Source organism: Salvelinus alpinus, chromosome 2 (assembly GCF_045679555.1).
Source record: "Salvelinus alpinus chromosome 2, SLU_Salpinus.1, whole genome shotgun sequence".
NCBI lineage: Eukaryota > Metazoa > Chordata > Actinopteri > Salmoniformes > Salmonidae > Salvelinus > Salvelinus alpinus.
In genome coordinates, this window is record NC_092087.1 from 126,869,464 (window position 1) to 126,891,310 (window position 21,847).

General features: G+C 45.7%; 1 protein-coding gene across 5 annotated transcripts in view; it reads right to left on the reverse strand.

Moving 5' to 3' along the window:
• Positions 1-21,847, reverse strand: part of LOC139568682 (inactive rhomboid protein 2-like) — a 39,392-nt gene that overhangs the window by 6,851 nt on the left and 10,694 nt on the right. For 3 of the 5 annotated variants that reach the window (XM_071390682.1, XM_071390681.1, XM_071390680.1), the window contains 15 exons: positions 15,708-15,869; positions 13,676-13,830; positions 12,955-13,159; positions 10,269-10,481; positions 9,787-9,915; positions 6,018-6,118; positions 5,576-5,788; positions 5,265-5,376; positions 5,012-5,086; positions 2,892-3,053; positions 2,538-2,623; positions 2,244-2,307; positions 1,830-2,000; positions 1,620-1,720; positions 535-688 (listed from right to left, as the gene is read on the reverse strand). In XM_071390682.1, the coding sequence (XP_071246783.1) occupies positions 535-688; positions 1,620-1,720; positions 1,830-2,000; positions 2,244-2,307; positions 2,538-2,623; positions 2,892-3,053; positions 5,012-5,086; positions 5,265-5,376; positions 5,576-5,788; positions 6,018-6,118; positions 9,787-9,915; positions 10,269-10,481; positions 12,955-13,159; positions 13,676-13,830; positions 15,708-15,857 (2,091 nt within the window). In that variant the 5' untranslated portion in view covers positions 15,858-15,869. Of the gene's footprint in view, positions 1-534; positions 689-1,619; positions 1,721-1,829; positions 2,001-2,243; positions 2,308-2,537; positions 2,624-2,891; positions 3,054-5,011; positions 5,087-5,264; positions 5,377-5,575; positions 5,789-6,017; positions 6,119-9,786; positions 9,916-10,268; positions 10,482-12,954; positions 13,160-13,675; positions 13,831-15,707; positions 15,870-18,538; positions 18,817-21,847 lie in introns of those variants that run through there. The other 2 variants (XM_071390683.1, XM_071390684.1) reach the window with 2 other exon arrangements.

Sequence of the window (21,847 nt, forward strand, 5' to 3'; positions counted from 1 at the left end):
GAATTGATACTCCTTTTCACCACTAGGGGGACCCTGGCACACCACATCTGGCTGCTGCAGCCAAGGCTCTTCTTCTCAGGCTGTCAGAATGTCTCGTTGACTGTGCCAACCCTAGCAATTCAGCCAGTTCGCACAATTGCAATACGTTTTTGTCAATGGCATTTCTACCAATGCTTTGAGCATACAAACGAATAGAGGATCTCGATGGCTTTCTCAAGCCACGTGTAATGGTTCTGTTCCAGCTTCAGGTGATACGGAGACAGGGCAGAGGCAGTTAAGTCCTGATCGTTTACCCTCCAGACGGGGTCACGTCCAGTCCAGTAATCTCCCTATCCAAAGCTCCTCCAGTAACCGTGCTAAGCTCAGTGGCTGCCCGGGCCTAGCTGAGATGTTAACGCTCTCTCTCTCTCTCGCCAGCTTTCCTAGAAAACACCTGACCAGCTCAATGAAGATTAGCAGTGGCGGTTGTGTTAGCTGAGCAGGTGTGTGTACGTGCGCTCCTGTGTGTGAGCCTGTGTGTGTGTGTGTGTGTACCTCGGCTCTGTAGGGGAGGAAGAGGGCGCTGGCCAGGTTGCCGGTGATGCCAGAGAGGACGTAGATGATGGAGATGCGGACCCAGCCAGCCAGCTTCTCCAGGTCTCTCAGGATAGTCATCTGGAACACTACGGACACCAGGCAGTGGAGGAGGCTTCATAGGGAAAGGGAAGAGGCCAGTCAGAGGACAACGCATGGAAATAGGCTTATAGGCGCACATACCGTAGGCTTATGCTATATTAACACACACACACACAAACAAAGCCCAGCACGTGCTGTAATCTCCTCACTACGTACCCATATCTGAATCATGTGGAGGGAATCCTCTCGATGCAGTATTTCCTGTTAAGGCCATACTTAGGTACGGTGGGATACAATGGGATATCCCTGACCATACACTGACCATGTAAACTGACAAGGAACAATCAGAGCCGTGTAGTAGGCTACAACTAGGGTTACACAAAGTATTAAAGGCCCAGTGCAGTCAAAAACGTGATTTACCTGTGTTTTATATATATATTTCCACACTGAGGTTGGAATAATACTGTGAAATTGTGAAAATGACGATAATGCCCTTTTAGTGTAAGAACTGCTGTTTTGGTGGGATGGAGTTTTGCAGGCAGTACATTTGTTAATTGTTAATAGACCAATAAGAAAGAGAGTTCCAAAACCCTCTGCCAAAAAAAGCACATTTTAAGTTTTCCCCTCCCCAGACCCCTACCAGATAGTTTTAGCTAAATTATTGCTTGAGAAATTGCTCTTTGCTAAGAAGCTATTTTTGACCATTTCCTTATTTTATATTTTTTAATCACAGTAAGTTAATGAATTGTTACCCGGAAATGATTTGATATTGAGATTAAAAGGCTGCATTGGACCTTTAACAGAGTATTACAGAGACTTTCCTGTTCAGGTCAATTGGTCGACAAAAACCCATGACTCCACCTATGGTGTTTGGATTTGCACTAAGTACCGATGTGACTACAGTCAGATGACCCGAGGTCGACATACTCTTAACTGTCAAGCACTTTAGGCTAAAAACAATGTCATGTATAGAAAAGTACCATAGAAATACAGTGTATGATTACCCTGCGTGCAGGAACAAGGAGAGCCACAGCCTGTAGACCTGGTCAGGGACGTCAGGGTTGAGGAAGGGCAGGAGGCCACACACCTCATCCAGACAGTGGATCTGTTAACGAAGAGAGACCACCGGATCAGATGGGGAGCTGGCTGTCATGAAACAAACCCTGTAGACAACGCCCACCACAGGACAGACAGACGGACACACACCCACCTACCTGGGAGCAAAGGGTGGCCTCCTCGTGGAAGTAACCGTGCATGAAGGAGCAGTACTCTCTCGTAGTGATCTCACACCGGCCCTTAGTTCCTATGCAGCAGGGTCGTCCCTTGAGGTTACAGTCCATGTGTCTGTAGCCTGTCAGGTTCGTCTTGCGGGGGGAGGTACAGATCTGGGATCAGATGGAGGGAGGGTGAGAAGAAGCTAGTGTTGGTTTCCACTGATCCAAGACCTGAGGTTATGATGGTTCTGTCACCTCTCATCCACTGCTTTATTTCAATACCGGGGGCTTACACTGTACAGTGGGGTGCAACATTCTGTAGAAATGGAATGCATGACGATGTCTGTTCACGCAATACATACTAGCAGGGCTGTCAGACGGAGCATAACATTGGCTGATCCTCCTGTCACTCACCGGCCAATGTGTGATGTCATCGGGCCAGATGTGAGGCTCTGCGGAGGCGGGCTCTTCACAGGTCCTGTTCCCAGCATGCATCAGGAAATAAGATAGCAGGAAGACACTTTATGATACTCTCGAGTTAGTTTTACCATGTCCGGTCAGGACAGTGTGTGTGTGTGTGTGTGTGTGTGTGTGTGTGTGTGTGTGTGTGTGTGTGTGTGTGTGTGTGTGTGTGTGTGTGTGTGTGTGTGTGTGTGTGTGTGTGTTACCACTGTAGTCGTTATAGTAGAACAGTATCAAAGACGGTACCTGGGGTCCTGGTGACACACAGAGCCTGACGACCTCCGAATGTCCACATCTTCATCCCTCCATTTCATGAAGGTGGCCAATGACTCCTTCACACAGACCAGAATAAACACAGCCAGACACAAGTTGATCAAGTTTACAATCATTCATCTCTAGGTGGCAGGAGAGAGTGTGTGTGAGCGTAACACAGAGAGAGAGAGAGTGTGTGTGAGCGTAAAACAGAGAGAGAGAGAGAGAGAGAGAGAGAGAGTGCGAGGGAACGTAAGTGGGAGTACAATAGTGGTTTGTGTGTATGTGTGTGGGTCTACAATAATACATATGCATGTGAGCCTACTGCCTATGTGTGTGTTTGCGTACCGAGCAGTCGTTGCTGAGGGTCTGGACACAGCCTGAGTTGTCGTTCTGTACACAGCAGCCTGACTCTCTCTCCTGGTCCTTGGCTTTCTGGATGAGACTGACTATCTGGCTGTCCTTGCGGATACACGGGGAGAACTTGGCTCCAAGGTGGATTAGGTCCTCCTGGGAGAGGGGATAGAATACAGGAATACACTGTTAATCTGGCAACCAGACACATAATTGACATAGCAACCAAAAATAGTTCACCTAACCTGGCAACCCCAGCAGAGTTAACCTAACCTGGCAACCCCAGCACAGTTAACCTGGCAACCCCAGCACAGTTAACCTGGCAACCGCAGCACAGTTAACCTAACCTGGCATCCCCAGCACAGTTAACCTAACCTGGCAACCCCAGCACAGTTAACCTAACCTGGCAACCCCAGCACAGTTAACCTGGCAACCCCAGCAGTTAATCTAACTGAGAACCAGGGCCAAAAAAAGAGTTAGGTTTACTGGCCTAGCCTCTGTTTTAGCTGGTTGTTAGACCTCTTTCCTGTATTGTAAGTAGTCAAGAGATCCTATTTTGATAGTCAACCATACAAAAAGGTAGCACCTAGTGCATCACAGTACAAAACAGACAAAGATAGTTTTCCACCAAAACCACAGCTACAGATATTTGAGCTATAGCCACCCACTAGACTAGTCATGTGGGACACTTTACACTCTTCATACTGTGGCCTATGTGGGATGACGTGGTGGAGCCATCGTCTTACTTGATCAGAAAACACCCACTTTTTCACCTGACACCCCACATAGAACATAAACTGTAATGTGGGTTACTGGCTGTCAGCCCACCACATTCTCTGAAATGAACATTCTGTATCGCTGTCGAAGTGGATATGAACCTGACAAGTGTGAAGTTTCTCAAGGCAAAATGAAGTCAGTAAGTGTGAATGAGTCAGAAAGTCTCTTGGAACAGTCAGAAAGTACTTTTGTACAGTCAGAAAGTACTTTAGTACAGTCAGAAAGTACTTTAATACAGTTAAAAGGCACACTCGTAAAGTCAGAAGGCTCACTAGTACAGTCAAAAGGCAAACTAGTACAGTCAAAAGGCACACTAGTACAGTCAAAAGGCAAACTAGTACAGTCAAAAGGCAAACTAGTGCAGTCAAAAGGCAAACTAGTACAGTCAAAAGGCAAACTAGTACAGTCAAAAGGCACACTAGTACAGTCAAAAGGCAAACTAGCACAGTCAAAAGGCACACTAGCACAGTCAGAAGGCACACTAGTACAGTCAGAAGGCACACTAGTACAGTCAGAAGGCACACTAGTACAGTCAGAAGGCACACTAGTACAGTCAGAAGGCACATTAGTACAGTCAGAAGGCACACTAGTACAGTCAGAAGGCACACTAGTACAGTCAGAAGGCACACTAGTACAGTCAAAAGGCACACTAGTACAGTCAGAAGGCACATTAGTACAGTCAGAAGGCACACTAGTACAGTCAGAAGGCACACTAGTACAGTCAGAAGGCACACTAGTACAGTCAAAAGGCACACTAGTACAGTCAGAAGGCACACTAGTACAGTCAGAAGGCACACTAGTACAGTCAAAAGGCACACTAGTACAGTCAGAAGGCACACTAGTACAGTCAGAAGGCACACTAGTACAGTCAGAAGGCACACTAGTACAGTCAGAAGGCACACTAGTACAGTCAGAAGGCACACTAGTACAGTCAGAAGGCACACTAGTACAGTCAGAAGGCACACTAGTAAGTACACTGCAGTAAGTGAGTAAATAACTAGTTAATAAGTACCAGTGAGTCAGTCCAGAACTTCTTTAGCGTGTCCTGTTGAAGCCTAAGTGCGTCTCCCACCTGGCACCTACCAACACCACAGCAGACGTAGCCCATCAGATTCAGATATGGGTACATAGTGAGGAGATTACAGCACGTGCTGTGGTTCAGGTGTGTGTGTGTGTGTGTGTGTGTGTGTGTGTGTGTGTGTGTGTGTGTGTGTGTGTGTTAATATAGCATAAGCCTACGGTATGAGCACCTATAAGCCTTTCCCTATGACCCCACATGTAAGAGTGAAAAGACATTCAGTATGTATGACATGTGTGATAGAAGGGCAGTGACTCACAGAGCCGGGGCCGATCCAGAAGTTCTCCTGCTGGATGAACTTGACGCTCTCATAGATGCCTTTGTTCTTCAACACCTGTGGAGGGAGACCAAGAAAACACAGTCAGGAGAAACAGCGCAATAGATCACTAAAGGTAGCCATTGTGGATCAAAAGAGTTATGCCAGAAGCCACCACAGAAACCACTGGATTACAGAAGCCATTTTGGATCCTAATTAGGGGGTCCAGTTGCCTAGGCCCTATGGGTCTCCTCACCAGTTCAGAGGTGGAGTGTTGGGCGAACCCCACAGGGGCAAAGCCATAGGTAGCACAGGCCAGGATGGTGATGACCACGTGGACAAAGGTGATCCAGTAGGTGAAGTACGGTCTGAGGGAGACGACACGGCAGGTTCGTTTTACTTATTCGAATTGGATCATTTGAAAAACGATATCACCGCATAGCGGAAATCACGTATGTGGTTCTCAGAGATGAATGAATGCCCACTAAGTGTGAAGTACTAGGTGTGGATTGTGTGTGTGTGAAAGTACTGTACGTATTCATATGCGCGTTTCCCTGCCCTCCTCACCTGTGGCTGCTGAAGTGGTCCAGCTGTTTCTGCACCTGGCTGCTGATGCTGCGGCGGTACTGACGGTTGAGCCAGTTTCCCACCACGCCCATGCCGTACTGCCGCTTGGGCTTGTCAAAGGCAAAGTGCCTGACCTGGGAGGCGATACGACGCCCCCGCTGCTGGGACCCGGCCTTCTCAATATGCATGGTGGGGGTTTTAGACACGTCCCTACTGGGGGGGGGACACACACACACACACACACACACAGAGACACAGGGAGAGAGACAGACAGGAGGAGAGAGCGAGACGCACAGAGACAGAAACATGAGGTGAAGGGAAGGGTTGAAAGAGTGGAGTAGAGAAAGACAAACTTAAAGTCAAATACTGTAGAAGCCAACGAGACTTCATCAATCTACGTCTTTGAATCACTCTCCCCATCCCTCTAATGGAGGCTACTTACAGGCTCTGGTAGGGCTCATGGTGGTCTCCGTAGGAAGCCGACATAGGGGGCGACTCGAACACATCATCAGCCATGGAGTACAACTCCTCATGGGCATCCACCTGAGAGAGAGAGAGAGAGAGAGAGAGAGAGAGAGAGAGAGAGAGAGAGAGAGAGAGAGAGAGAGAGAGAGAGAGAGAGAGGAGAGAGAGAGAGAGAGAGAGAGAGAGAGAGAGAGAGAGAGAGAGAGAGAGAGAGAGAGAGAGAGAGAGAGAGAGAGAGAGAGAGAGAGAGAGAGAGAGAGAGAGAGAGAGAGAGAGAGAGAGAGAGAGAGAGAGAGAGAGAGAGAGAGAGAGAGAGAGAGAGAGAGAGAGAGAGAGAGAGAGAGAGAGAGAGAGAGAGAGAGAGAGAGAGAGAGAGAGAGAGAGTTGACGAGGGGAGAATGTTATTGAGAGGCCCACAGAAAACCACTCTCTTCTCAACTGTCTTAACGTAGAAAATGCCATCCACCATTCTGCACTAATCATTCCGTCTGCTATCCTCCCCTACACACCATCGTCCCCCTCTACCAGTCCATATAAATCACTACATACTCCATCACACACGTCTCACACCAACAGCACAGGATCTGGCCAACCCTCGTCCCACATAGCCCTCACCAGCCCATACATCTCTCCAGACTACACCCCTCCATCTCTCTCACGCCAACGGTACATCCAGCAGCCGGTCCGGTCCATCAGACTGTGATTAATCTGGTAACACATACAGACTGCTGGAGTAGAGAGGAGGGGACCCAAAATAGCCACTTGACATTGTGTTAATTATCTCATCTGTGTGATCTAGCACAGTGGCTAAACTGAGACTGACTGCTTTCACCTGGAACACACAGCACAGACAGAGACATATAGAAGAGATAGAGAGAGACATATAGAAGAGACAGACAGACATATAGAAGAGAGAGAGACACATAGAAGAGACATAGAAGAGACATATAGAATATACATATAGAAGAGACAGACAGAGACATATAGAAGAGACAGAGAGATACATATAGAAGAGAAAGACAGAGACATATAGAAGAGACATATAGAAGAGACATATAGAAGAGACAGACAGAGACATATAGAAGAGACAGACAGAGACATATAGAAGAGACAGACAGAGACATATAGAAGAGACAGAGAGACATATAGAAGAGACAGGGGGAGACATATAGAAGAGACAGAGAGAGACATATAGAAGAGACAGAGAGAGACATATAGAAGAGACAGAGAGAGACATATAGAAGAGACAGAGAGAGATATATAGAAGAGACAGAGAGAGACATATATAAGAGACAGACAGAGACATATAGAAGAGACATATAGAAGAGACAGACCGAGACATATAGAAGAGACAGAGAGATATATACAGAAGAGACAGACAGAGACATATAGAAGAGACATATAGAAGAGACATATAGAAGAGACATATAGAAGAGACAGACAGAGACATATAGAAGAGACAGAGCGAGGCATATAGAAGAGACAGAGAGAGACATATAGAAGAGACAGACAGAGACATATAGAAGAGACAGACAGAGACATATAGAAGAGACAGAGAGAGACATGTAGAAGAGACAGACAGACATGTAGAAGAGACAGACAGAGACATATAGAAGAGACAGACAGAGACATATAGAAGAGACTGAGAGAGACATATAGAAGAGACAGACAGAGACATATAGAAGAGACAGAGAGAGACATATAGAAGAGACATATAGGAGAGACATATAGAAGCGAGAGACATGTAGAAAAGACAGACAGAGACATGTAGAAGAGACAGACAGAGACATGTAGAAGAGACAGACAGAGACATATAGAAGAGACAGACAGAGACATATAGAAGAGACAGAGAGAGATATATAGAAGAGACAGAGAGAGACATATAGAAGAGACAGACAGAGACATATAGAAGAGACAGACAGAGACATATAGAAGAGACAGAGAGACATATAGAAGAGACAGAGAGAGACATATAGAAGAGACAGAGGGAGACATATAGAAGAGACAGACAAAGACATATAGAAGAGACAGGCAGAGACATATAGAAGAGACAGACAGAGACATATAGAAGAGACAGAGGGAGACATATAGAAGAGACATATAGAAGAGACAGAGAGAGGCATATAGAAGAGACATATAGAAGAGACAGAGAGACATATAGAAGAGAAATATAGAAGAGACATATATAAGAGAGAGAGAGAGGAGAAAAGACAGAGACATATAGAGGAGAAAGACCGAGACATATAGAAGAGACAGAGACATATAGAAGAGAGAGGAGAAAAGACAGAGACATATAGAAGAGACAGAGACATATAGAAGAGACAGAGACATATAGAAGAAACAGAGAGACATATAGAAGAGAGAGGAGAAAGACAGAGACATATAGAAGAGACAGAGACATATAGAAGAGACAGAGACATATAGAGGAGAGAGGAGAAAAGACAGAGACATATAGAAGAGAAAAGACAGAGACATATAGAAGAGACAGAGACATATAGAAGAAACAGAGACATATAGGAGAGACATATAGAAGAGACAGAGACATATAGAAGAGACAGAGACATATAGAAGAGAGAGGAGAAAAGACAGAGACATATAGAAAAGACAGAGACATATAGAAGAGACATATAGAAGAGACAGAGACATATAGAAGAGACAGAGACATATAGACGAGACAGAGACATATAGACGAGACAGAGACATATAGACGAGACAGAGACATATAGACGAGACAGAGACATATAGAAGAGACAGAGACATATAGAAAAGACAGAGACATATAGAAGAGACATATAGAAGAGACAGAGACATATAGAAGAGACAGAGACATATAGAAGAGACAGAGACATATAGAAGAGACAGAGACATATAGACGAGACAGAGACATATAGACGAGACAGAGACATATAGAAGAGACAGAGACATATAGAAGAGACAGAGACATATAGAAGAGGCAGAGACATATAGAAAAGACAGAGACATATAGAAGAGACATATAGAAGAGACAGAGACATATAGAAAAGACAGAGACATATAGAAGAGACATATAGAAGAGACAGAGACATATAGAAGAGACAGAGACATATAGAAGAGGCAGAGACATATAGAAGAGACAGAGACATATAGAAGAGACAGAGACATATAGAAGAGGCAGAGACATATAGAAAAGACAGAGACATATAGAAGGGACAGAGACATATAGAAGAGACAGAGACATATAGAAGAGACAGAGACATATAGAAGAGACAGAGACATATAGAAGAGACAGAGACATATAGAAGAGACAGAGACATATAGAAGAGACAGAGACACATAGACGAGACAGAGACATATAGAAGAGACAGAGACATATAGAAGAGACATATAGAAGAGACAGAGACATATAGAAGAGACAGAGACATATAGACGAGACAGAGACATATAGAAGAGACATATAGAAGAGACAGAGACATATAGAAGAGACAGAGACATATAGACGAGACAGAGACATATAGAAGAGACATATAGAAGAGACATATAGAAGAGACAGAGACATATAGAAGAGACAGAGACATATAGAAGAGACAGAGACATATAGAAGAGACAGAGACATATAGAAGAGACAGAGACATATAGAAGAGACAGAACTAATACAAATGAGAACACGCAGACGGAGGCAGCGAAAGCAGAGGGAGAGAGAAAACCAAAAGAGAGACAGAGAAAGCAAGAGAAGGACACAGGGAGAAAGGTAGACAGAGTATCACTACCTTGCTGAAGAAGACGGACCCGTGAGTGTCTGCCGAGTCCACGGTGTCCTCCTCCTGCCAGCTGGGCCGGGCGAAGCTCCGCCGGGGGAAACTACGACCGGTCTGGGAGCCCACGAGACCTGAACGACCCTGAACCACACACACAACCAGGACGTTAGTGGGACAACATCAACGACTAGCATGTGGGGAGAGACAACTCAAATATGACTGTGAAGTAGAGTACAACATACACAGATCAACATAGCAGTCTTTTAAGCGATAAAAAAAATTGGTATTTATGTCAGGAACGTAGATACACAAAACCATCAAACATTCATATGTATTTCGCTCAATAGCAACACACATACTTTGGAATGTACACTCAAAGGTAGTCTAGTTTCCTGTAACGCTCCCCAGGGAGGATCAGGTTGGAGAGGAAACCCCATCCTCACCCACCCCGGCACGCACACTTCACCTAACGTTCCCCCCCAGCGCCCGCTCACCCGGAGCAGGTTGGATGCTGCTCGTATACTCATGCGGGCGACAGACTCCCTCTTGCGTTGGGGCAGACGGGCGTAGCCCCCGGAGCGCTGGGAGGTGAAGGAGGACAGGGAGGTAAACCCCGGGGTGACGGGTCCCGTGTGGGGGGTACGTGGAGGTCGGTCCGTCTCGTCCGGGTAACGGAACGCTCGCCCCCGAGCTAGGGGGTCCACAATCTGGGAGGGGGGGGGGGGGCGAAAGAGAGGCAGACAGACATGGTATGAAACAGAAATAAACAAACGAATGAACTGTCACATCGTTAGCTTCATCACACAAAAAAGCTACATTGTAATGCTGAAATCCTCAAGGACGGGACATTTAAACTAGCTGGAGGAAACGAAATCATGAAAACATTGCACTCTACAAGAGCTGACACAGAATTACACTGACGGCGCCACATGAAAGCGTTACTGATGGCACAGTGACATTCACACACCTTTAATCCATCTACTAGGAGTGTTCTGTGTGTGCGTGTGTGTTTGCGTCTGTGTGTGTGTGTGTATAGAGGTGTCAGTCAGCGTGAGTGTAGACGCTCGTTAAGAAGTCTTACCCGAGTCTTCATAGGTGTTGACAGAGCGCAAAGGAGAAAGATGAACAAAAAAAGAGAGAGATTGGGAGAGAGAGAGAGGGACAGACAGAAATAAGGGTGCAGAGAGTGACAGACAGAAGGAGAGAGAGAGAGAGAGACTCGTGGAGACGAATAAGCACCCAGGAGTGAGCGGGTGTGTTGGAGTCGGTGGAGGAGAGCGGAGTGTGTGGGGACTAACAGAAACACCACGTCTGGTTGGGGCTCAGATGTAAGCCTGCCTTCTGTCAACACGATGCCCCGCTCTGCATTATTTAGGGCAGGCAGAGGGTGCACTTCACTTCCCCTTGAGTGGCACTACCGCCACCCTTCCTCCACCTCCTCTCTGCGATCTCTCCATTCTGAGTCCACAAGCGGAGACTAATCGGATGTCGGACACCGAGAAAAGTGACGATAGCGTCTTGTTAGGTCAAGTTGATTTGATTGTGCAACAAATACAGTGGCCCCGTCTACAAACAGCCCCTATCCCTCACTCCCTGGGCACTGCTAATACAGTGGCCCCGTCTACAAACAGCCCCTATCCCTCACTCCCTGGGCACTGCTAATACAGTGGCCCCGTCTACAAACAGCTCCTATCCCTCACTCCCTGGGCACTGCTAATACAGTGCATTCAGAAAGCATTCAGACCACTTGACTTTTTCGTTATTGCCTTCTTCTAAAATGGATTAAATTAAAGTTTTCCCTCAATCAATCTACACACAATACCCCATAATGACAAAGTCAAAAAAGGTTTTTAGAATTTTTTGCTAAACTATTAAAAGTTAAAAACAGAAATAACTTATTCACATAAGTATTCCGGCCCTTTGCTATGAGATTTCGATATTGAGCTCAGGTGCATCCTGTTTCCATTATTCATCCTTGAGATGCTTCTACAACTGATTGGAGTCCACCTGTGGTAAATTCAATTGATTGGACATGATTTGGAAAGGCACGCACCTGTCTATTTAAGGTCACACAGTTGACAATGCATGCCAGAGCAAAAACCAAGCCATGAGGTCGAAGGAATTGTCTGTAGAGCTCCGAGACGGGATTGTGTTGAGGCACAGATCTGGGGAAGGGTACCACAACATTTCTGCAATATTGACGGTCCCGAAGAACACAGTGGCCTCCAAGTTTGGAACCCCGAAGACTCTTCCTAGAGCTGGCCGCCCGGCCAAAGAGAAGGGCCTTGTTCAGGGAGGTGACCAAGAACCTGATGGTCACTCTGACAGCGCTCCAGAGTTCCTCTGTGGGGATGGAAGAACCTTCCAGAAGGACAACTATCTGTGCAGCTCTCCACCAATCAGGCCTTTATGGTAGAGTGGCCAGACGAAAGCCACTCCTCAGTAAAAGGCACATGAGAGCCCGATTGAAGTTTGCCCAAAGGCACCTAAAGACTCAAGATTATTTGGTCTGATGAAACCAAGATTGAACTCTTGGCCTGAATGCCAAGCGTCACATCTGGAGGAAACCTGGCACCATCCCTACGGTGAAGTATGGTGGTGGCAGCATCATGCTGTGGGGATGTTTTTCAGAGGCAGGGGCTGGGAGACTTGTCAGGATCGAGGGAAAGATGAACGGAGCAAAGTAGAGAGAGATCCTTGATGAAAACCTGCTCCAGAGCGCTCAGGACCTCAGACTGGGGCAAAGGTTCACCTTCCAACAGGACAACGACCCTAAGCACACAGCCAAGACAACGCTGGAGTGGCTTCGGGACAAGTCTCTGAATGTCCGTGCAGCGACGCTCCCCATCCAACCTGACAGCACTTGAGAGGATCTGCAGAGAAGAATGGGAGAAACTCCCCAAATACAGGTGTGCCAAGCTTGTAGCGTCATACCCAAGAAGACTCGAGGCTGTAATCGCTGCCAAAGGTGGGTCAACAAAATAACTGAGTAAAGGGTCTGAATAGTTATGTAAAATGTGATATTTAATACATTTGCAAAAAGGTCTAAAAACCTAAATTGAATCTGTTTTAGGATAAGGCTGTAACGTAACAAAATGTGGAACAAGTCAAGGGGTCTGAATACTTCCCGAATGCACTGTACCGACCCAGTTCTGTCAGACCTAGGGGCTAGGAGCCTACCTTGGGCATCTTGTTTGCGGCGGGTGAGTCCAGGCCCTGGTCCATGCTGATGGGGAGCTCTGGCTCTCTGTACTGGGCCTTGAGCTTGCCGTAGCGCTGGCTGCAGTGGCGCAGGCTCTTCTTCTGCCATAGCTGCTGCTTGGTCTCACAGTCCTCACCCACCCCGAACCAACCTGCTGCCTGGGCTGTAGCTTGGGCTGTACCCCTGGCAGGAGGGGGAGGGAGAGACAGGGTATTGGAAGAGCGGGAAGGGGGAAGAGGAGAGAATAATAAGAGAGAATACAACTTGATTATGTCCAACATTACAAACAGTCATAAAAGGAAATCCCCTGTTATATGACCCCCCCAATTCTCAAAATCCATTGGATGAGAAAGCCAGAGGTCCCTCCCCTCTGACCTTCTTCTCCAATGGGGTTTGAGAAGGAGGAGAGGATGCGAAGAGTATGCAAGTGTGATTCTCCCACTGTCTTTTCTCTCGCTCTCCCTTCCATTTCTCTCTCTGCCGCCATCTTTTAATCTACAGCCTCTTTCCACCCCCCCATCCCCTTCTCATACAGTACCTCCCCTTTCTTTTTGCCCTTTTCCCTCTTCCTCCTTTCTCACCCACTGCCCCTGAAATCCTCCTATACACCCTTTCAGCTTTTTCTTCTGCCCTCCGTTAGTATCTTCCTCCCTTTATTTCTTCCCACTTCTCTCTCTCTCCACCCCCACCCCCACTTACTTGCGTATGCTCTGAGACAGGGAGTTCTGTCTGTGGAAGGCTGCCCTCCTGTCCCCAACATTGTGACCTCCTCCACCACCACCATCAGTACCACTGTCAGACAGAGGACTGGCCTGCTGCAGGCTCTCGCTTTTCTTCAGGGACGAACGCAGGGGCTGGACAGAGGGACAGGGGAAAGAGCAGAGAGTCAGTATACAGGTAGGCCTACTGAGCATAATCCTACCTCAGAGAGCCAGTATACCGCAGGCCATGAAAGTAAAGGGCACTTGAAATGGACTGGCTGAATATAAATGGGATTTACGCCATCACAGGTATACAACTGGGATAAATCGTCCCTTGCAGTGTGTGAATAATTTGAAGATCGTGTAAATCGTCCCTTGTGGTGTGTGAATAATTTGAAGATCGTGTAAATCGTCCCTTGTGGTGTGTGAATAATTTGAAGATCGTGTAAATCGTCCCTTGCGGTGTGTGAATAATTTGAAGATCGTGTAAATCGTCCCTTGCGGTGTGTGAATAATTTGAAGATCGTGTAAATCGTCCCTTGCGGTGTGTGAATAATTTGAAGATCGTGTAAATCGTCCCTTGCGGTGTGTGAATAATTTGAAGATCGTGTAAATCGTCCCTTGCGGTGTGTGAATAATTTGAAGATCGTGTAAATCGTCCATTGTCATCAATGGAACATTTGGACAGAAATGCGTGTTAAGTGCATGATTCTTTTGTTATGATTCAGTCAACAGCGTTCCATTGCCTGTAGTGATTACAACTATCCGGTTTAGCTCAGATCAATCACCTTATTCCAGAACAGAAGTGTAAGAATGGCAAAGTACGGAGTTTTCTTTTTCTGAGACTGCAGCAAAATGCACAAATATACATTTTTTTACAAAACATAGAAGTGATACTAGGAAAACACCAGATCATACTAAAGCGTAATATTTTTCCATTGTAATGTTATTTCATTTTGTATGGCATGTTCTTTCAAAGCCCATTCGTGTCTTTAACGGCGACTTGGCTAACGACTTGTGGAGTCACTGTGGAGTTAACGGAGTATTGTGAGAGCCATGTGAGCTGCCTGTGTGTCAGCCAGCAGGGGGCGTGCTTAGCTAGCCAGCCTGCCACCAGAGGCTCTTTGTTGGGGAAACACACCCACACACACACGCATGCACACACACACACACGCATGCACACAAATTAATGAGCACACACACTTGTGTTCTCACACGTGCACTCTCCCTCACACACACCCCCACCTACCCACCCACCCACTGTCCCCCACACACACACCCTCCCTCATCCCTTTCCGACACATCCGTTCTGCAGGCAGACGCCTAACAATGATGACTTGTGAAAGGTAATGGTGCAGGGAGTGCTTCATGCGTGATTGGAGCACATCATTTCAGGTAAAATAACCCCTGAATCTGAAGGAGTCCCCCGGGGCCAGTCCAGACAGAGACATAGATGTGAGTTAACCAGGAAAATGGATACATGTACCCAACATCTAGCTAATGTAACTACATTAGACCAGAACAGCTTTCAAATGGCCATTTATGGGTCTTATAGGGGAAACAAAAAATCTGGATTTTGGGGGTAATTTTGTCCAGTTCAGAAAAAACCCTGGCCCTATTTATAAAGGCCGACATGTAAAGACAGGAATGTTAACAGGGCATATCTCGGCTTTGCTATAGAGTAGCTAGTCGTGAGTGACCGTGCAACACTAGCATGAGTGGACTGGGGTGGGGGTGGGGGGGTGGGGGAGGTTTGGGAGGCTGGTTGGGATATGGCTGGCCCAGTGCCCATAGACACATTACATACTGTGTATGAAGGCAAGGGCGATAGCATTCTCCTCTTTAGTAAAAAGGTTTTCAGTTGGGGGCTGAAACTCCCCGACTATACTACCAACTGTAAAAGTTAGCTTGCCAATTCTTCCCTCTCCTATTGAAATGACCTTCATCAGAGCATCAACTGACATTTTCCAAGTACAGACCATGTTTCCATAAAGAGGGGTCAACATGGAAAGAGCAGGTCAAATGGGTACCTGCTTGACCGTTTCAGGTCCCTCTTCAACCCGCTCTTCTTCCTCTGGGGCAGGGATGGCTATGACCAGACTGGGCGGCTTCTTGCTCTTCAACCGGCTGTCTGATTGGCTGCCGTTAGGAGGAGGCTCCCCCCCTTCCTGTGACGCCATCCTGTCTGAGTTCTGAGGGCAAACGAGAGTCAAATTGATTAATGGCATGTTTGAGATGGAATCTTCTTCAAAGACAAAAACGTGCATTTCTTCTTTCTTTCTTCCGTCTTAAAGAGATGTGAAACCAGCTGTGACCCTTTCTTTCCATTCCTCACAACCCTCATATCACCTCTATTTCTCAGTATCCTACAGCTTCCACTTTCATTCTCAACTTGCGCAAATGTGGTTCCATTTGACCTACTCAGACACGTCCTACTGAAAAGACAAACAACACCGACAGGCACTTTGAACCATTCAGGAACTAACTGAAGTAGCTACTTTAACACAAACATATTTGCCAAATGACAAATGACTAGAGGAACTCCTATCTGCAACAAGGAAGGACACATTGCCCTGCTGAAAAGAACCTTCCACACATGTATAGGGAAAGGAAACCACTGGATTTGAATACCACCCTTTTTGCTGAAGCTTCGTTTTCCATGTAAAAGCCCATCAGCTAAACCATTAAAAACAACACAAAAGTAGCCCACCACAGCACACACAAATGCAGCGCAATCACACTCCGGCGGTCCCAACACCAGAAAACCCAATGCCTGGACTTTTCCATCTAACTTTCCTCAGAACTCTACAGATATAGGCTAAACAATATATACTGTATGTGCGCATTGGGCATGCTACTGTGTCTATATGAAGACTGGGTCAGTGGGTCGAGCTGGAAAGAAACCCTATATGATAAGTCTTGTCACAACAGAGGCATAACCCTAGTCTCATTCCCCAGGGCAGCGTTCATTAGACACCAAACAAAAGGAAACGGACTGAAACAGGGAGGGACTACCAGGTTTCGGCCAATAAGAAACGCTCATTCTTGTTTTCTGTTGCAAAGCGTTTAAGCGTTTTCCTTTGCACGCCCTAATGAACAAGACCCAGCAATGTGAGGGAATAGGAGCCTGGCGCGCTAGCCTAGCCCCACTCTTGGGTAATAGTCGCTGACCGGCACTACGTAAACAATATCCATATCACTGGGGCCCAGTAGGTCCTGAGAGAGAAGCCTGCCTTTTCCACCACATACATAACAATATCTATTGAAGGAAAACACTGCCTGTCCAAGCAAATATGCATTAGAAAAACAGCAGGTGTTTTGTCCATGTTAGTTTGATGAGATCCTGGACGAGACCGCATAAATCAGTTACATTAGCAACCCTGTGTGTTAGCAACCCTTCTATGCAATTTAGTAATGTCACCCAAACACTTGTCTGTCTATCAGTACCATCATTCTTATTTGACATGCAATTAGTTAAAGGGTTCTTGTGGGCCGCTACACTGAATGAGTTAACAATAGGTTTTCTGCAGGGGCTGTGACCTCGTCTGTAGGACGCCAGCCAGTCATTGGATAGAAGCATCGTGGTAGGAGCTTGAATGAATGCATGGTGTCAGGTTAAGTTGAGACTGAGGTGACTGAGACAATGGCTTGTTACTTGGCAGTGCTAGTGGGGATGTAGGCTGCAACATGTCATTCCTAGAAAGTTGCACCTGTCGTGACACATTTTTAGAGAAAGAGCGAGAGAAAGAAAGAAAGAGATATCGCTAGCCTTATAATTCTATCTATATATATGTAACAGTTTAACTTTACATCCGTCCCCTCGCCCCGACCCGGGCGCGAACCAGGGACCTTCTGCACACATCAACAACAGTCACCCACGAAGCATCGTTACCCATCGCTCCACAAAAGCCGCGGCCCTTGCAGAGCAAGGGGAACCACTAATTCTAGGTTTCAAAGCTAGTGACATAACCGACTGAAAGGCTGCTAGCGCGCACCACCGCTACCTAGCTAGCCATTTCACATCGGTTACATATACTCCCCTATGTAATTCTTTGGTCAGTGAAGCTGAAACTTTAATGTGACTCTATACTGCAGCATTTTGGATTCAAGATCAAACATGTATGCATCTAGTTCTGTTATTAGTATTTGGACAAATTCACTTAGTGTCTTACGGATGATTTTGTTTCCAAAAGAAATGAATGGTAAATCACGTATTGTGTCATTCTGGACTCACTTCTACTGTAAATAAGAAAACAATATTTTTCTGAACACTTCTACATTCATGTGGATGCTACCACGATTACGAATAATGATGAGTGAGAAAGTTACAGAGGCATGAATATCATAACCCCACCCCCCCAAAATGCTAACTTCCCCTGTTATTGGTAATGGTGAAAGGTTAGTATGTCTTGGGGGTATGATCTTTGTGCCTGTAACTTTCTCACTCATCATTATTCATGATTATATTACACTGTTTGGACTTAGACAGCCTGCCCAAGCATTTCCTGGGCAGGCTGTATAGACCTTCCAGCAAAGCCCTGTATAGACCTTCCAGCAAAGCAAACATCTTACATTTAGTGCAATGATTAATGGACTGACTGCCAAGCCATGTGCACAGGAAGACCATCATGAAGTGTTACATACAGTAACACCATGCAACAACTATCTCTGAAAGCCACCCTGAGTCCCTCATCTCTAAATGAGATGTTACTAAAGGACAACAATGGAAATAAGTCGTCAACTATTGTGTTTACCCTCGAAGATTCTTAAATCAAGTGTATCATTTTGTAGGTGTACCTTTAAATGATCAAATAAACTAAACTTAACTAAAAATACATTCAATATCAGTACATAGGCCTACCTTTCTTATCTGCTCAAAGCCACAACCATAATCATGCCTTCCTGTCCCCAGCTTCAAGTCTCCATTAGATATCGTTATCGGCCTCTGGACCCACTCAGAGCTCAATTAGTCCTCACTCTTCAGGCTTTTTGAATTGTGTCATTGTATATTTCCATAGGCAAGTCAAGGCAAGATTGCAATATTCCTATAGCGGTATTCTCCCTGGCCATACGTGTCCATTATAGATCTAGTCAATGTCTTGAAACCTTGGAGTCGCTATACATCACTAGAAAAAAGGGCCTTGGTGTCAGCGTCGGGAACGGCAGCAGGAGGAAAATCTGACACCAGTCGAGTCAATGGCAATCAAGTCTGTGGCTATGGGAGCAGAATAGTACGGAGACTAGTTGGGGGATGGGAGAACTCATATGTTCCTATGGGACCGGGTCAGGCCCACACCCTTTCACATAATGAAATATCCAAGGCTTTCACTAATGGAGGGGTTTTAACAGTGTGCTGCCGTGCTTTAGTGGCAGACAGTCACTAACCGCACAGTCTGTCAATGTGGAGAATGCTTTTATAGTTTCCATCGGGAGACAGTCAAGGAGTGAGTCAGGGTGGTGTTGTTTTGGTAGAGTGGAGAAAGAGAGATCAGTCTCATTGTTGACATTGTCTCATTGGGAGTCTCATTCTAAATGCACGGGCCTACGGAAGTAATATTCGCATGGTCTATAATCTGCATACTTGATTGCCTATATTTATGTATATATCTTTGTGATATTAATCCTATATCTTCATCCATATCTTAACAATTATGAGTCAATCAATATCAATACCATCCATAACAGATAATGTAGTGTGGAGATGACAGATTACCAGAACCAGAATAGCCAAAACTCAAAGGGCTTCCCAGATTGCTCACTGAGATTACCCTGTTGATGACAATGAGGGTTTTGACACATCTATTAGGCCCATACCTATGTGACTGGTAGCATGAATAACAGTCAACACCTATTCTAAACCAATAGGATAACAATAGCCTGGTTGTCTTGCCAACAGATCTAGGATAGGATAACAATAGGTCAATGATCGACCTGTGATGTGGGTTGGGTTTTCTATAAATTGTGTCATCATAGTTTTTCCCCCTCCACAGCCAAAATACATTTAGGGAGATTACCGAGCAACATAGAAGGGATTTTCAGGCAATACTGGAACACAGCGTATCATCATCTTCAGTCCCCCGGGGAAACAACAGCTCCAGGATAATGATTTCCTCACAGGGGGGAACTTTTGTGTTGTTGCACATTCAGATGTTGACTGAACATTTACCCAAATCGTTAGAGAACGAGTGAAAAACATTATAGTAGCTACTAGATGGTAGCATAAGGGTATGTTTTCGTGATCAATATGGAACATTTGTAATAAATGATTAACTGAGTCCAGAGGGAGTCTCAATCTCACAGTAGTCTGGGAACGGCAGATGTGACAACACAGCCCAAGGCTTCCACAGTAACTCCCAGCACACGGAGCACAGTACTGTAGATTGTTAGTTCTCAGTCTCTCACTCTCTCTCTCTGCCACTCAAATATCCTAAGTGAGTGAGAACTCAAACACAGTGTCACAGTAGTCTTGTAAGAGACAGCTCATGATGACATACATTGAGTGTACAAAACATTAAGAATACCTTCCTAATATTGAGTTGCACCCCCCGCCTCTTTTGTCCTCAGAACAGCCTCAATTCGTCGGGGCATGGACTCTACAAGGATGCCGGCACATGCTGACTCCAATGCTTCCCACAGTTGGGCGGTGGACCATTCTTGATACACACGGAAACTGTTGTGGGTGAAAAACCCAGCAGCGTTGCTGTTCTTGGCACAAACCGGTGCGCCTGGCACCTACTACCATACCCCGTTAAAATCTGTTGTCTTGCCCATTCACCCTCTGAATGACACACATACACAATCCATGTCTCAATTGTCTCAAGGCTTTAAAATAATTGTATGACCGGTCTCCTCCCCTTCATCTACACTGATTGAAGTGCATTTAACAAGTGACATCAATAATGGTTCATAGCTTTCAACTGGTCAGTCTGTGTCATGGAAAGAGCAGGTGTTCTTAATGTTTTTGTCCACTCAGTGTACACACTAATTCCAAGTCCCAGCCCAGTCACACAACCCAGTAATGAGTCACAAATGTGTAGTGACATACCCAGGGTGACAACCATAGTGCTCCTATCACATGACTTGTGTATCACGAGCTCCCACACTCCCAGTCTCTCTCTCCACCCCCTCTCTCTGTGTACTTCAAGAAATCTAAACGAATCTGTCCAGTTCTTTACATTGGGGCCAGTGTTGAGAGTGGAGCTCTTGAAGATGTCATGACATGCGAGCAGGGTCATTTTTATTAGGACACACACACACCGGGATACATTTTGCAACTGAAAACAAAAACTTCTTATGGGACAAGCACCAGTTAGTCCCTCCCTGTTTGTCTGGTTTCTTTTGATTGGTGCCTAATGAACATGACCCTGGCCTTAAGTCAATAGCAGATTAGCGTCAATGCTTCATTTGCATACTTGGTGTTTGGTGCCACCGTGTGTTCCTGTACAAGTGTGTGTGAGTGTGTATCCTGCGAAAGTGCGTGTCTGTCACCAAGCACCTATAGCCCACAGAGTGCTGCTGTTGCATGTTAACGTGACGCCAAGCACAGCTGCCACCTCACACCATAGCCCTGAACACAGGCAGACAGGAATGTGCTCTGAGAAATTGCTAGGTTTGGTTGCCACCGGTGATAGCTAGTTACAGTTAGAAGTGGTAATGGCCTAGAGCCAAGTTCCCAAACATAGACAAAGGCAAGGGCAGTCGGTCTCATCTTTCACTTTCTGTCATAGGCTTCAATGATGAACAGGTCAGCCCAAGTACAGTACAGCCTGGGTGAGTTTAGCTACAGTACCAGTCAAAAGGTTGGACACACCTACTCATTCAAGGGTTTTTCTTTATTTGTACTATTTTCTACATTGTTGAAAAATAGTGAAGACATCAACACTATGAAATAACACATATGGAATCATGTAGTAAGCAAAAAAGTGTTAAACAAATCAAAGTAGCCACCCTTTGACTTGATGACAGCTTTGCACACTCTTGGCATTCTCTCAACCAGCTTAACCACCAATTAACCACCAATTAACAGGTGTGCCTTGTTAAAAGTTAATTTCTTTAATTTCTTTCCTTAATGCGTTTGAGCCAATCAGTTGTGTTGTGACAAGGTACGGGTGGTATACAGAAGATAGCCCTATTTGGTAAAAGACCAAGTCCATATTATGGCAAGAACAGC